At 45.6% G+C, this 15,783-nt stretch overlaps 1 protein-coding gene across 1 annotated transcript in view; it reads left to right on the forward strand.

The window, feature by feature from the left end:
* cdk6 (cyclin-dependent kinase 6) overlaps positions 1 to 15,783 on the forward strand; it is a 38,609-nt gene that overhangs the window by 902 nt on the left and 21,924 nt on the right. Inside the window, exons 2-4 of the mRNA XM_031586742.2 lie at positions 567 to 903; positions 3,970 to 4,105; positions 8,698 to 8,865. Coding sequence (XP_031442602.1) covers positions 680 to 903; positions 3,970 to 4,105; positions 8,698 to 8,865 — 528 coding nt within the window. The 5' untranslated portion in view covers positions 567 to 679. The remainder of the gene's footprint in view (positions 1 to 566; positions 904 to 3,969; positions 4,106 to 8,697; positions 8,866 to 15,783) is intronic.

Here is a 15,783-nt window from a genome sequence, read left to right on the forward strand (position 1 = left end):
ATTAAATGCAATTTTTAATGACACACGCTGTACACTCTGCTACCGCACATGTGGTTTCAACAGACAATCTATTGATATGAAAAGTTCAAACAATGAAATCACTAGACAGCCACGTGCTCAGGACTGCATTTAACCAAACAAGACACTTTATTGCAATTAACCCACCGGAGCTAATGTTAACCAACAGAATGATGTTATAAAATGCGCTGATGTCGAATTTATTTCTTGGTTTAGTTTTTCGGAAAAGTTTTTGTTTATATTATGCTTTTGTGCACAATACAATTTATGTGTATTAGGCAAAGCTCTAAGTTTATCTAGTCATTAGTTTGACATGAATAGATATTTATATTTTGCCATGTAACTCCAGATGTTTTATGAGGAAACAGGACATGACTTGACATGGGTAAGTGTTAAAAAAAAATGGGAGTGGAAGAAGGCAAACTCGAGGTTAACAGCGTCCAGAGATGGTAAACAATCGTGTAAAGTCCTCCTGATAGGCGGCGATTTGTGTTAAATCTGGTTATATTTGTGTTTACCTCTGCTTCCTTTGTGCTTGCTTCATACAGACTGTAGCCTACACGTGCCAGCTCCGTTTTCCCAATGATGCCCCTGTAAAGAATCTTCGTCGGGATTCCCCGCAGCAGGCTACATTGAACTGAGGAGCAATACGTTTTTTAAGATGGACAAAGAAATAGTTGGTCAGTCCTATGAGCCTGTTGCCGAGATAGGTGAAGGTGCTTACGGAAAGGTATACAAGGCTCGGGATTTGAATAATGGGGGTCGCTTTGTAGCCCTAAAACGAGTGCGGGTCCAAACAGAGGAAGAAGGGATGCCTCTTTCGACCATTCGCGAGGTGGCAGTGCTGAGGCAACTGGAATCCTTTGAGCACCCCAACGTTGTCAGGTAAGGTGGGGGTGCCCTGATAATGTGAATGGGGGGCTTGGTGGTGTTAGACTTTGCAGATTACTGTAGCTGTGTTTTTGGTATTGCGTGGATCCTTCAGTTGGGCTTTCCCCAGAATGAGTTATTGTCTTGTGCAGGCTTAGCCTCAATTGAACTCAATGTTAGAGGTTTCTTACAAGGCCATGGAGCATCTATCTCTAACCATCAAACTATTTATTCTTAAATTTTCCTTCCTGGTATAATCCTACTCACATACACTTACCCATATTCAGTATATTGTGTTAAGCTATCATATTGACAATTCACATCCTTGCCATTGACCATGCCATAGCCTGAGGGGGGGGGGGGTTCTTAGCCTAATAGTGTACCTTTAACTGGGGGGGTGGGGAACCCTTTTGGTTAAATGCAGACCTTTCTGGGTCTTTTCTCATTTGGAGTAGGCTGAAGGATCACCCCCCAGCCCCCCACTAAACGCTGCTGCATTGAGATTTCCGACATGGAATTGTTTTAGGGTTGACCTTTCAGAGCCCAACAGCCAGTGCACTTCCCATCTGCTGTGGAAAAGTACCTGAATGCTCAAGGGAGTACAATGTCACTCATGAAAAATGAATCTTGGCTGCTATAAGCTGCATGGTCTTCTACTAAGTCACCCTACAGACAGAAGCTCTGTGTTGCCATTCAGCTCCATTGTAGAGCCTCATAATACTATTTTGATGGGTTGAAAATAGTGTGACTGACCTGTCGCTCATCCAGGGGCAGTACAAAGCTGCAGACTAGATGGTTCATTCTGAAGGACAAGTGATAGCACTTTCATTCAGTCTGTGGCGAGAGTGCGTCATACAGTGACCCTGCTCAAGGTCCAGCCTTGCCATTGGACGTAAATGGGAGAAGGAGGGCAGTTGACTGAAAAGTGTCTGATTGTACACATAATATTTATGTGGCAGGCAGTGTCAGGTTAGGACAAGAGTTTTGATTTCCATTCACCAATGGCGTACATGCATATGTGGTCTGCAGTTCGTGCGTAACCTTGCCTTGGTAAATTTCCATTTATTTTTTAAAAAAAATTCTCTTTTGGTACATCATAAAAGAAAATGAAAGAGAATGCTGTGCACCAATGGGCTTCACATCCTTGAGAAATGCATTTGTGTGCTGCAAACAAGACTGACTAGTTTTTTTTTTCTTTTTCTATGCCTAAGACTAAAAAGAGACATTTTGGGTGGGTAAGAGTTACCAAAGAAGGAAGTTGTAATCTACACTAAATGGAGCCTCTGTTCCCTAATGCTAACCAGCATGGAGGCCCACAGATCCTTAAGTGCTGTGCGCTTTGGGCTGGCCTAATGTTACTACAGGCAACCCTTGGATGTTTCTAATGAGAACATTATTCATTCCATATGTTTTATGGAGGCTCCATTGTGCAGGAACAATTTGGTTCCTAGGAGTTCTTTTCCCCTTTTCTTTAACCCCACGTTTTCAAGTGGTAGCTCATTCCATGATGTCATAGCTAGTAAAGAGGGTTGACCATGAAAGAGTCTTTCTGTAGACCTGGTTTTGTGTGACCAAGTACTATATATTGAATGTGAAACTTCAGATCAACAGTTTTCCACTGCATGGCCAAGGTGATTTATCTTCTACCCAGTTTCTCCACACACTCCTCCACATATGTGACTTTTCTATTGAATGTATGTTTTGGTTCATATTAAAAATGTCATACTCATTTATTACACGTGTATAAACGCTCACACAGTATTAACAGTTCATGTTGTACACTATGCATTACATATATCCAGATGTTGGTCACCATGAACTTTCAGGAATACCACATTTTGGATTTATCATTTATTTGGTAGTGATATTGGTGTGAGTGTCATTGCTAGCTTTTAATCATAGGTAGAAAATGAACTACACTGCATCTTAAAATTTTGATGAGATTCCTTTAATCTGATGGATTGGTGCAAGATACAGCTTCACCCTTGCCCGCCATCACATACCCTACATGGGTTGCTACGGAACATTACAAGTTACCATGGTTTGAAAAAGGGAATTTCCTGGTTCTCAGACTGAGAAGAAGGCTCTAAATAGCTTTTACCCACAACACACCACACTATCTTGATTCTTGTAGTTAGTTATGAGTATGAGTTAGTTAATGGTGACCATGTTCTCTTGCACAGCTGTAGATATCAGAATACTTACCTGGAGGATTGTAAGAACAGCATACCAGTTTAAAACATGATGTCATTAACAAAGACATTCATGCCATTTTGTTGTCTATATACAGGATACTAATTAGGAAACAGTGGAAACAGAGAACACCTTTTTTTAACAATGTTCGTTGTTGGAAGTTAAGCAAAGCAGTTCCTGCTTGAAACATTATGCCAAACCCAGTAGTCTCCAGAAGGCTAAAGCTTTTGGGTCGTTAAAAAGAGTTGCATTCCTTACATAGTCTGCAAAGGTGTAAGTTAACTGGGATATGGAGGGGGGGGGGTCCTGTAGCCAAGATGATGATCAGTCATGGGGGCTGAAGCCACAGCTACTGATTGGCTCTTTTCATTTTGCCAACAAAGCCTCAGTATTTGAAGCATAGCGAGCATTCTTTCGAACCGTCAGCGCAAACTAGTCTGGACAGTGATCTGACACAACCGAGGTGCCTTTTATTCTGTACAGTTAAAGTGGATTATCAAAATCAACTAAATATTGAATTGAATTGAGGCCACATAGAAGTGAAGTGCTGGCATGATACGAGATGTTCCTTTTGAATCACATTTGTATCGTTTGAAGACCATCTCATAAGTGCTTTTTAGAAATAGCAAGGCCTACAACAATCCAACATAGTATGTTATTCCACAGATCACCAGTACCTTTTACGTTCCATTGTATTACAAAAATGTTATATTATATTAGTATTCAATGATAATTATTTTATATTCACGACACTTCCACTCTAGGACCACCACTTCTTAATTCCTACAGTGAAGGAGACGAAGGAGAAAATGGTGTCAGAATCCATTAAAGCTAACTAGTCCACATAAAATGGTGTAAATAGCTGAGAAATGCTTTCAATTCCACTAGGCTCTTCGACGTGTGCACTGTATCCAGAACCGACCGAGAGACCAAACTAACTCTGGTGTTCGAGCATGTGGACCAAGACCTGACCACATACCTTGAGAAGGCGCCAGACCCAGGAGTGCCTCCAGAGACGATTAAGGTACTGCCCCGCTAAAGTCAATTTGTTATGCTAATGAACTTCAATAAATGCAAGAACTAACTTTCAAGACCTGTTTCTCCCGGAGTTTCTCCCGGAAAGTGCCTGAAGGTAGGGCCTGGCTGAGCTGTCGACGACTGACTTTTTGCAGGAGATTCCTTGGCTTAGCTCAAACAGGCAGATGCAGTATGGCTCTCCCACACATCAGAGTGAGCCTGGGCCTTTTGAAGGGCAGTCCATGTGGTAGATGGGCTGCTAATTAGAGGGCCAAGCCCTTGTATGCTTCTCTATTTTCATTCTGGCCTGTCTTTTTTTTCAAACCATGGATTGGGCCGAGGAATGTTGTTTTAGTGTGTGTGTGTTTGTGTGTGTGTGTGAGAGAGAGAGAGAGAGTGTTGGTGTGAGGGTGTATGTGTGTACGCCTTCAGACGCTATCCCAGTAGCTCACATTTCATACTAAACTGAATAGTGTTAATGGAAAGACCTTCTGGCCCGAAGCTGGCTCTTGGTAGCATTCATGCAGATGGACTGGAATTGCCATCAATCTATAAGGGAACCTGCCATGTGGCAAGTGACATAGAGATCACTTACAGGATCGCAAAGCATACAGAGCGGAAGTGGTCCAAGTCCCTCCATCACCTAGAGTCACAAATGTCTATTTTTACTCGTTCCCACACTTTTCTGCTGCAGAGTCCTTTTTTCCCTTAACCTCAGGCATGGGTGTTTGTTACACTCGTCTATGGGAAAGGGTTCTCAGTGACTACTCCTCTCAAAATTGATTGTTGTAGTATGAATGTTGATTGAAAAGAAAATCCCCCTTTTTGTAGAAAAGTGGCGCTACTTTTTGTAGCCTAAAATGGCATATACAGGGAACAAGGAAAATGAGTCACCTTTTTTGTGTACCATTTGTCTGTTTAATTTTTTCTCCCTGTGCACACAGTCAACTATTTAGAAAAGATAAGACATTCTAAAAAAAGTATTTAGTGTAAGGCCTGCATTTTAGTCTGCGTTCTGTATTCTATTTTTATAAGAGATTAAGAGTATTACAGATATTCATGGCTGCAGTCACTGAAGGGAAATGGAAATGTCTCCCCTCCATTCCAAACAACCCTTGACACTTGGTCAGGAAATCAGTGATGTGGAAACGTGGACGAAAATGTTCTCTTGCTCGAGACTACAATGAGTCCTTCAAATGGAGAACAAGGGAACCTGCCCATATGGCAGGACCCTCTGGAACGGACCTGACGTGGCACCGGTTCCAGTGCCACTTCTTTTAACTGGAGGACAACTAAAAACCGAGCATATATGTGCATCAGGGCAGTACACAAAAGCGCCACTTCAGAGTGCATTTAATGGAACATTGCAACAGCCCCTGCTCCAGTGCTCCTCATGCAGAATCACCTCCATTCCAGTAATTAGAAGGATGCAAGTCCCCCCCCCCCCCGAGTGGTGCTGATTTAGCCGCATAAGATCTGGTGCCACCGGACTGGTTCAGTGAGGGCAAATGCTGCCGGTGGCCCAAAGTGGCCACAGTCCATCCCCCTCCTCTTCCCCTAACCCTCCTTGACCCCCACCCCCCAACACACACACACACACACACACACACACCCATTGCTACCCTCACCCTCCCCAGTCGCCACAACTTCATTTAGAGAGGACACCAGATTGCAGAGGCCTTTACCCCCTACTGACATTAAACCCACCCCTTCTGCCCCCCCCCCCCCCCCCACCCCCCTACACACACCACCCATCCTGTCCACTCCTGCCCCATTTCAGACCCACCGCATGGTAATTGATGAAAGAGGCCCCGGGAATGAAATGAGCTGGAAGGACATCAAGCGGCTCCCCCTGCCTTGGGGGAGTGCGGCTGGGGCCACGGTGGCCCCGCGCCTCGCAGGGTCCCGTCTCCAGGGTCATAAAGGGGAGCTTAATGAAGCGTGGGGAGGGAATTACACTAACGCTAACAGGCAGATGTCCTGCATTGTGCCTGGCCACAATAAACAATATGGCCGCCTCTCCAGTATTAGCATAAGAAAGAGTGTGTGTTGGGGGGGGGGGGGCTTCTCTCTCTTTCTCTCTCTCCCTTGCTGTCGCTCTCTCTTAAGGCTGTGTCTTGACTGCTTTTTCTAAAGTTTGGTTTGGATGGCGATACTGGAGGGAGTTGGTGGGGTGGGCAATGTTTTTTTTTCTTTTTCGCTTTCTTTGTGTTTCAGCCTCACACCCGCTTCCTCACCCTCTCTCTCTCTCTCTTGGTGGGGGTGGCATGATCAACAGGTGTGACTTGGATCCCTCTTCTGTTCTGGTTTGGGGGGGGGGGGTGGAGAGGGAAGCACTCCTCCCCAGCAGGATCCTTTCAGGTGGACACTCAAGTGTCAGTCAGCTGCATTCCTGCGTTGAATGGACGCCGTTTGGGCCTCCAGTCGGCCAGTGCCCGCAGGCTACCCGCAATAGCCCTTCAAAGTGCTCCCGGTCTCCCCACAGCAAGGGGTGTTAGATTACACCACACACCCACACACCCACACACACACACACGCACACACACACACACACACAGAAAACTCCCAGGGAGGACATACATTTAAATTGAGATGATCAGCGATATAATTACATTTATTGTGTTTCTTTTTCTTTTCTTTTAAATGGAGCACAGACATAAATCAAAAAAGAGATTTCATTAGAAAGCAGCTCGCTCACTGTGTGTCATCGTCACTTTAAAGGCCTCAGCAAATCTGCTCAGTCCAGCTGTCATGGGTTAGCTCATGGTTGACCAACAATAGGCCCCTGAGAGTGTTTGTGTTTGTCCCATAGTCACCTTCATGAGATAATGTGTGTGTGTGTGTGTCTGTGCGCGTGTGTGTGTGTTTTTCTTATTTCCCATGCTGTCAAAAGGAAACATGGTGAAATGGCTATTTAAAGCAAACTTAGAGGAACCCATGGGGTGGGGGTTGGTGGTGGGGGTTGTAAAAGGGAGGGGGGGTGATACCATTGTGTCAACCCCCCAAAATAACTGCCTCCTCTTCCACAGGTCCCTGGGTCTGTCAGGTCATGGCTTGGGGGACATTCAAAAAGGAGGCCTTGTTTATGCTTGCGACGCGCGGCCTAGGACCCCTCTCACTCACTCCCTCAATGACAGACTGACTGAGTCACTCACACACACACACACACACACACATACACACACACACACACACACACACACACACACATACACGTTTCCTAGGCCCTGATCCCTTTTCTCCACATTGTGAGGTGCTCACCCCCCCCCCCCCCCCCAACCCCCCCGACCACCGTTCAACCCCCCACTACCCTCACCCCCCTCACCAGCATGGCCAGGCCTGCGCCGTTTGCAAATGCTTTCTGCTTGAGTGTGCACTCCATTGTTTCAGCGTTTTTAATCACTCACCAGCTGGCCAGCCAGTGAATGGGAGCCGTGGGCCCGGAGCCATGTCACTTGTGAGGTCTTGGACGTGGACGTTTTGGGGGGTAAGGCTGCTGCGGCTGCCTGTAACCTGGCATAGGGGGTAAATTCGTGCAGCAACTGTGACCGCCCCCCGGCCCCAACAACCCCTCCCCGCCCCCCACCCGCAACTCTAATCAACACTTTTATCTTTTTTTTCTTTCTCTTTCGTTTCTGTCTTTTTTAGTTTTGTTTACTTTTTTCTTTCTGTCTCCCGCCATCTTGTCGGCCGCTTTTTGACTTCTCGCCTATCACTCAAGCTTGCCTCTTACAACTGCCACCATGGCCATCAGGTTCTCCTTATGTCGTTATGCAAGTTCCACAAGAGGAAATGGCCGTTGAACCTTTCAGCATATTTGGTTTTTTTCTTTCTTTCTTTCTTTCTCTCTCCCTTTCTTTATTCCCTTCTCTCTATCTCTTTCTCTGTCTCTCTTTCCCTTGAGTGTCTGTGGCATTAGGGTCTGCTCCCAGGCTATACCTCAGACCCGAACAAGTGGATCCACAATTAGCCGTGATCCCGAGACAGCTGCAGGGAAGCAGAGGCCCTCTGAAACTGGGCCTCACAGCAACAAGACTTTCCTGCCCTGCCGCAGCCGTGTCAGTTATCAACATCTGCCGCACTCCCGCTTTTAAAGGGACCACAGCCTCTTTTTTTAACTCACCCTCTCCTCGCTCCTAGAATCACTAGAGCGCTATCATGTCAGTTAGCTGCGGAAACAGACAAAACCAAAGGAATACAAAAAAAAATGGGGCTATTCTGGTTTGGCTGCTGTAGTTCAGGGATTTCCTAACCAGTCAATCTTGAAGGGTCATTTCATATGAATATTTGAGAGGCTCCACATCTGAATAAAGACTTATAGAGCATTCATTAGTATACAATGTCAGCCATTTTGTTTGCCACATAGATGTGACCACTACAGAAATCTTACGTCAGATTATATTTGCTGAGACCTCTATTTCACTGTATCAATCCTCTCTGCCTTATTCAATGTTTGTTTAAAAAGTCTCATCGGCATGACAAATTTCTTCAACTAAATACGCATGTAACAATAAGTACAAAAGCATTCGACAGACAGTACTTGTAGTTGTTTTTAAGTGGTAGCTCTTATTCATTTTTCCTGTTCTCTCTCTTTCTCAGGATATGATGTACCAGCTGCTTCAGGGTCTGGACTTCCTTCACTCCCACCGCGTTGTGCACCGAGACCTGAAGCCACAGAACATTCTGGTAACCAGCGGAGGTCAGATCAAGCTGGCCGACTTTGGCTTGGCGCGGATATACAGTTTTCAGATGGCACTTACCTCGGTGGTGAGTACCTCACTTCAGTATCACTTTCTCCCCTAACCCCACTGAATGAGTTAACTCTGCACACAAAAGGCTGCCAGAAGGTCCCCACAGAACTAAGTACAGAGATCTTTAAGTGATTCATCTCCATTTAAGTAAATGGAGGAGTCTGTTCAAGTGTATATTAGGTCCTGGCTCTCCATGGTGCTGTCCTCCAAAGCCATTCTGCTAGAATAGTGGGACTTCTAAGGAAGGGGATTCTAAATATAGCAAATGTCTCCTAAGCATTTTGCTCCCACATCCCAAAAGACAAAAGGGTTGTTCATCAGGGACAAAAGGCTTGCATGAGGCCCTTCCTCTGAAAACCTGATCTCTCTTTCTCTCTCTCTATCCTTCCCCCTCTCTCTCCACTCTTATCTCTATAGCTGTCTTTCTTTATCGCACTGTATTGTCTTTGATCTGTCAGCTTTCTGTCCTTTTCTTGTTTCTCAAAAATCTGTTTGCAGAGCTGTCATTCCATGGCAAAGTTGTCTACAGTAATATTCAAGGCTTCTCTCATTGTTGGCTTTTTGGGACACACAAGGCCGACAGGGAAATAATTGGTTAGTCCCCGGAGACTGGCGTGAAAAGCCACCAATCAGATGTGATAAGCGTGACACCGCCACCAATCAGACGGCAGCCAAAGAACCTGTGCATGTAATCTGTAAAGTGAGAATGACAGCGGTGGACTGGGGGCTCAGGATTCACAGGAGTGGCGAAGGGCTCAGGTGAAATCGATCATGAGATCGGGTCGGGCCGGTGAATTCCTGCGGCCCCGCTCTGTGAAGTCCAAGCCTCTCGCGGAGGGTTCTGATGTCAAGAGATAGGGTATGTCGTCGTCTGAAAGGACTTTGTGTGGTTTTTTTTCTCTTTCTCTTTCTTTCTTTCTCTTGCTCCTTTGTAGAGGACGACAGGGACAAGACCCTTCAGTTTGCTGTACCTTTGGGAGATTAGCAAGCATGTGGATCTCTTTGTGTGGAACTTGTGAGGAGCTAAAGTAATATCACCAACGATATGTCTCACCGCCAGCTGTTCGATATCAACTATTTGTCGGCAGATGTTTACAGAGAATACTATTAATTGGTACCTTAACGGTGAAGAAACGACAAATCCAGTGAAGGTTGAGAGTGGCTGTGAATCCATCGCTTCCACGTCTGCCTTGATGAGCTTGCTGGCAATTCCTTGTGTTATTTAGCGTAGCTATGTCAGTTATCGGACAGTGTCAAACATCGGCCATTCTGTTAAACAATCAAAGTGCTAAGTTTAACAATGGATTAAAAATCTATAACTTCAGTTTGATAATGGATTCACATGACAACGCGAACATTTGCCGATAACACACGCCGTCCGATAATTAACACCGTTACGATATGTGGTTTCAGTGGTTTTGTGCGCTCCGACTCCGAGCCGTTGTCTCACCTCCCTGGTGAGCTGCGCTGTGGCTGTGCTCATTCTGACTGGGGTTGCTCAAGCGCACTCATTTGGACGTTTACCTGGGAATCCACCAGACACACACCACACCTTTACTGTTCACAGTTTGTGGGTTCCATGTAGAAAGAATGACATAGTTTAGAGAGGGAGCGTGAGAGAGAGAAAGATACTAAGAGAGATCTGGTGAACTAAGGAGGGGAAAGTAGTGCACTTTGGGAAGGGGGTGGGGGGTAGGAGGAGGGTAAAAGAGATTGTATGTGTGAGAGAGAGGGGAATGTAGAGATGGAGACTGGAGGGAGAGAGGGAGAGTGTGTGTGTGTGTGTGTTGGGGGGGGGGGGGGGGGGGGGACGGAGATCCTGAGAGAGACAGATAGTAGCGTGTGAAGCAGAGCTCCAGCGCATAGGATCTCTGCCTCCCATGATTGATTTTCCTGCCCCTGGAATCCCCCTGTCACCTGCCCTCCCTCACAGCCAAACAAAACAGAGAAAAGAGAAAAAGTTCCTCTTTTTCCCAGCATTACTGTACACAAAAACAGAAACAATCAGGACGAGGTGAGATCTCGCAGTTTTAGCAAACCAGCAGAAAACATGCTGCGTAGTCATACCAAGCCAATAGCTTGATAGGGGAAGTGGGTACAGTTGAAGGCTGTGTGTGTGTGTGTGTGTGTGTGTGTGTGTGTGTGTGTGTGTGTGTGTGTGTGTGTGTGTGTGTGTATGTATGTGTGTATGACTGTGTGTGGTGGGTGGTGGTTGCCTGAGTCAGATCAAGCAACATACTGTCTGTCCTGAGAGATGTGGCCTGATTCAAATGAGGCTGGTCCGGGGTTGTGTCGAATTCATGACATGAGTTGGCTGAGGGAAAAAAATAGGCCCAGCTTATTTGCATAAGGAGCCCTGGTGGGGATTTTCTGTAACTGTGAAACGGCAGCGTTCTGTCATCTCTCTTTATGAGAAATGTGTAATCTATCTTTCTCTGGACCTTCTGTGAACCATGCGATTTTTCCTTCCATAAATGTGTCATGAGTGTCAAGGGTTTTCACTGTACTTTTCTAAGTAGGGCTTTATATTGCAAAGAGGACCACCAGCCGGCTAGAGAAAAAAAAAAATGTTTTCATGACATGTTGGAATTTCTTTTACAAAATGGGCATTGCTATTATTGGATTGTACCATTCTTCATAATCTCTTTTGGCCTGATGTTTGTTGGAGACTGACTCCTAGTCACCCCGCTCTACCCCCCAACAACAACCCTCAACAGCCCCAGCGACCCCCACAGCCCCCCCCCCCCCCGCCATCCAGTCACCATGACAAGAAAGAGAGGGAAACAGCAGAAAGGACGGCAGACCCAGACCACCCATCTGGCAGTACAGAGTTAGAGATTAGCATGACCATACAATTCTCCTGGGTCTACTGCATTGTTGCTCATTCAGACGGACTCCAGTCGCCCCCATGCGCGGTCCTTGTCCACGTCGTCTGATTGACAGCGCTAAGCTTCTGACTGCAGGAATGAACAAGGTGGCGGCGGCGGCGGCGGTGGTAGTGGTGGCAGACGGCTTGTTGGGGACGCTGTGGCTGAAGGGAAATGGCTTGAACCCAGGGGGGGGGGGGTTGCTCCCATGCACCGACTGCCACAACTCACGCAATGTTACGCAGATAGATTTGCACAACATGGCCAGATGGAGATAAGATTGGGATCTTTTCAGTTACACTTTTTCTAGAAATAATGATGGTGTTCATGTAACGTGCAGGAACAAACAGCCACTCTGTCTGGTCATGCCCTCAAAAAACAGTATGTGACAGAACTGTTGACGGTAAATGTTTTGCTTCCACCCAGTCTGCTCTACATTCATTTTCCCACCATGTTGACCTTTTCTGATGTTGTTCTAGCCTAATTGTTTGTACGCTACTTCTGTAAGCCAGTGACTGTATGTGGGGTCCATGTGGCTCCAGCTAGTTTTCGCTGAAAGAAGCATGGCTAAATGAACTGCTAATGAAGCTGGAGAAAAGCTTGAAGAAAGTACTTTAAGCACATCAGTCGATACACCACAACCTGACTTGAAGACTGTCTATGATTTGGAATGAACTGACATCTTTAAGCCACCTCTGACTTGTGGCTTGCAGTCTAGAGGTCGAGAAGCAATCTACCTGACCTGACAAGACCAGGCCTGATAAGAATTGTATGAGTCAAGTGTATTGACACATCGGCAGAACTGAAACATGCCGCATTCAGGCATGAAACCTTGGCACAGTGTCAGAGCTGCCGGGGTCAAATAGGGACCCAAAATGCCTCCGTCCATGACATTCATTGGCTGCAGGACAAAACCAGCAGGACTTGATACCAGAGAAACCAACCAAACCAAAAGAAAACAAATCTCTTTACTGTTCTGCGATTCTGGGATTCTTCAGATATGCGATGACATCTTTTTAAACTCCACTCCCTTAAATATAATGCATGATAACATTATCTGATATGAAAATGTAATAATTATTAATAATATTGACTGATGACATTTTTACTTATTTTATGAAGAAATCCTCCTCCCCTCTCCTGCCCACTGTGTGATTTTATGGACAAGCTAGTGTGTTCCCAGCCTTGGACCTTTAGACCTGGTACCTAATGAGACTACAACTTTCACACAGCCACCCCCTCCCCCCCCAAAAAACAAACCCAGACTTCTAAGGTAAGGGCAATGCTGTGTTGTTTAAATTGATTTTGGCTTCCTCCCCTGTGCCAATAGGAGTCATTGTAATAGGAGACGGACTGGATTGTCCCATGAAAGCGATTAAGAGCCTGACTCTGTAAGCATCATGTGCACCACATTGCACATGAAATTGGATTTGGGAACAGCAGGGAAATGCCACTAATAATTTATATCCAGCTGATTGTAATTGCATATTTTGGAGCGACCAGAAATAAAAAAAAAACATCCCGGAGAAGCTACTCGGAGAAGTTCTTGTTTAGTTTTTTTTTGTTTTACTCCTGGATAGTCTCAGAACCTGTTTTAGGCGCATTCCATCCCATGAGAGGCTAATGAAATGCTTGCCGTGTTCTGCAGCCCCATGCTGTTAGTTTGCAGGCCCTCAGTGTCTCCGGGCCTCAAGGCCTCAAAATGTTATCAGCCGATTCCTCCAAACCATATTTAGAGAGCACACACCAAAATAGAATCTGTCTGCTGCAAATTTTATTATCCAGGGAGGCAGGGAGGAGACTGAGCCTTCAAATCATACAGCTGTTTTGCGACAGGAGAAGGGACTTGGTTAAACTCTGCTGCGCAGACATCTTAAGGAATCGTCCAGCCCCACCACCAAAAAACCCACTTTTACAGAAAATATCTTTTTTTTTTTTGCTTTCCTCTTCCGTGCATACCACAAACTCCAAAACAACCACTGCTGTGGGAGTCCTTTGGGTCAGTCACTTCCTTCCCGTCCGCCGATGGAATAAATTCCTCATGTTGGCAACACCTACAGCCCACCGCCTGAGCTTAGCTCTCACCCCCATGACAGCCAACATCCTCATTCCTCCTGAGTCAGACCGTCCTGACAATCAGGTTTGAAAGCCAAACAATGAAGTCATAAAAACTTCTAATGGCGGCTATAGACATGTAGTTCCTCCGCATGTAGTTTTGCATTGCTTGCCTTCCAAGCCCAGAGACTGACTATTGAGAAGATGTTGTGAAGAGTGCGTGGGAGCTGTGTTTGATCCTGTGAGTGGATAGCATGTGGAATGTCTCACTGAAACACCACTGGTCACTTCAGGCCAGTGAAAGAAACCGAATGGAAGGTGAGACGTTGTGAGATGCTTAGCCTGACAGAGTTGTCTGGCTTCTGGATGCATATCAGGCTTTTTTTTTGGCATGTTTGGAATCCTCAGGACTCCATGCCACCCACGCACAGTACACCGGTGGCATAATTACCCAAGGTCACGTGTAGTGAATGCAAATAACACTGAAGCCAAACTGAAAACACACATCACAGTTCAAATTACATATTTCAACGTACAGGAGCACAATGTGAACACTGTGCAGTATAAGCGTAGTGTGTAGATTCCTGGAGGACTGGTCGTTTCCTATATTTTGGTTGGTGATGGGTTGGATAGCAAACAATCTGATAAAATGCACTTTGCCTCTCTCCTGAGGAGAGAGTAATCTAAATGAATAAATGTCAACGTAATGGCCCTTAAAGCACTGTATGGATGAAGTGGTGTGTAGAGGCTTTGAACATCCATCACTGACCACATCCAGGGTAAACAGATGTAGACAGACCAAATGTGGAAAAAGGTTTGTGTTTTTACAATGTGGGACATGCTACCGATACTGAGACCTAACCTAGACCTTTGATATAATGTCTATCTAACTGAATACGAAACATTTGTATTCTGCCTTCTGGCTCATAAACCTATACTTTGTCCTCTAGTCAATTCTACAGCACACCAATTAGGCTATAAAAGATACAGGCTACAGCTTTTGCTATACGAAAGACATGGTGAGCCATGACGTCACCTGGTAGGTTTGACCTTTTCTGCAAAGTTGTGTAAATTAGTTCACTGGCCAACATCTGCACAGTTTGATTGATGGCCGTCACAGTCTCTTTATGACCGCTTTCACTGCGCTCTTCTCAGCCACTGGAGGATAGCCAGTGTTGCATGGCCATGTTGCATTTGTATGATTGCTGCTTTTGACATGGCGCTATTAAACAGAGAAGAAACTATACTACAACGGCATAAGTAGCTCATGTGACGGGGCGGGTAAAAGCAGCTCATATGCCGGGCGCATCCATGTGTTCTTATTTCTGACAGTTAGAAACCAAATGACCTGTGGGACATTATGCCAATATGCGGGACAAAGGGTCAAAATCTGTGCAGTACAACGCAACACGGGACACCCTAATTCAAACACATTCTTGCCATAACCATCGTGTCACCACCTCCATCTCAGTGTCCATCTTCTGTGCTTGTTGTGTGACTCAGACGCAGTATTGAGTCCAGCAGATTTAGCAGGTCTGGTGTTGTCATCCCTTAACAGACAAAAGTCTGTGCAAGGAGTGCCGTGTGCCAACAGACGCTGCTTACTAACAACGGTTCCCTTTTGTCCATCTGTCCTCAGCCTGGTTGCAAAATGGCCACCACACTATGGCAGAAACAAGGTTCTAACATGGGAATGATTGCTAGGGACTTTACACGGTGATAAAATGTATACCTTCCCTGTTCTGTAAGTCACTGAAGTCTGCTAAGTAGATAAAAGTAAATGCAATAAGGGCCAGGAAGCTAATATTCTCAGCTAACAGACAGGGCTGTGTGTGAAGGGTTGGCTTGTACTCAACCCTGACTCAGCTAAATCTGAACTTTCCCTCTGTTCTTCGTTTGAGTGTGCATGCCAGTGATGGGTTATATCTTCTTCAGCGCCGCGGTTTCAGATCAATTTCGAAACGTGTAAGCGTGCACCTCATCGTATCATTACTATGCCTGAGCCAAACGAG

Source organism: Clupea harengus, chromosome 19 (genome assembly GCF_900700415.2).
Source record: "Clupea harengus chromosome 19, Ch_v2.0.2, whole genome shotgun sequence".
Lineage (NCBI taxonomy): Eukaryota > Metazoa > Chordata > Actinopteri > Clupeiformes > Clupeidae > Clupea > Clupea harengus.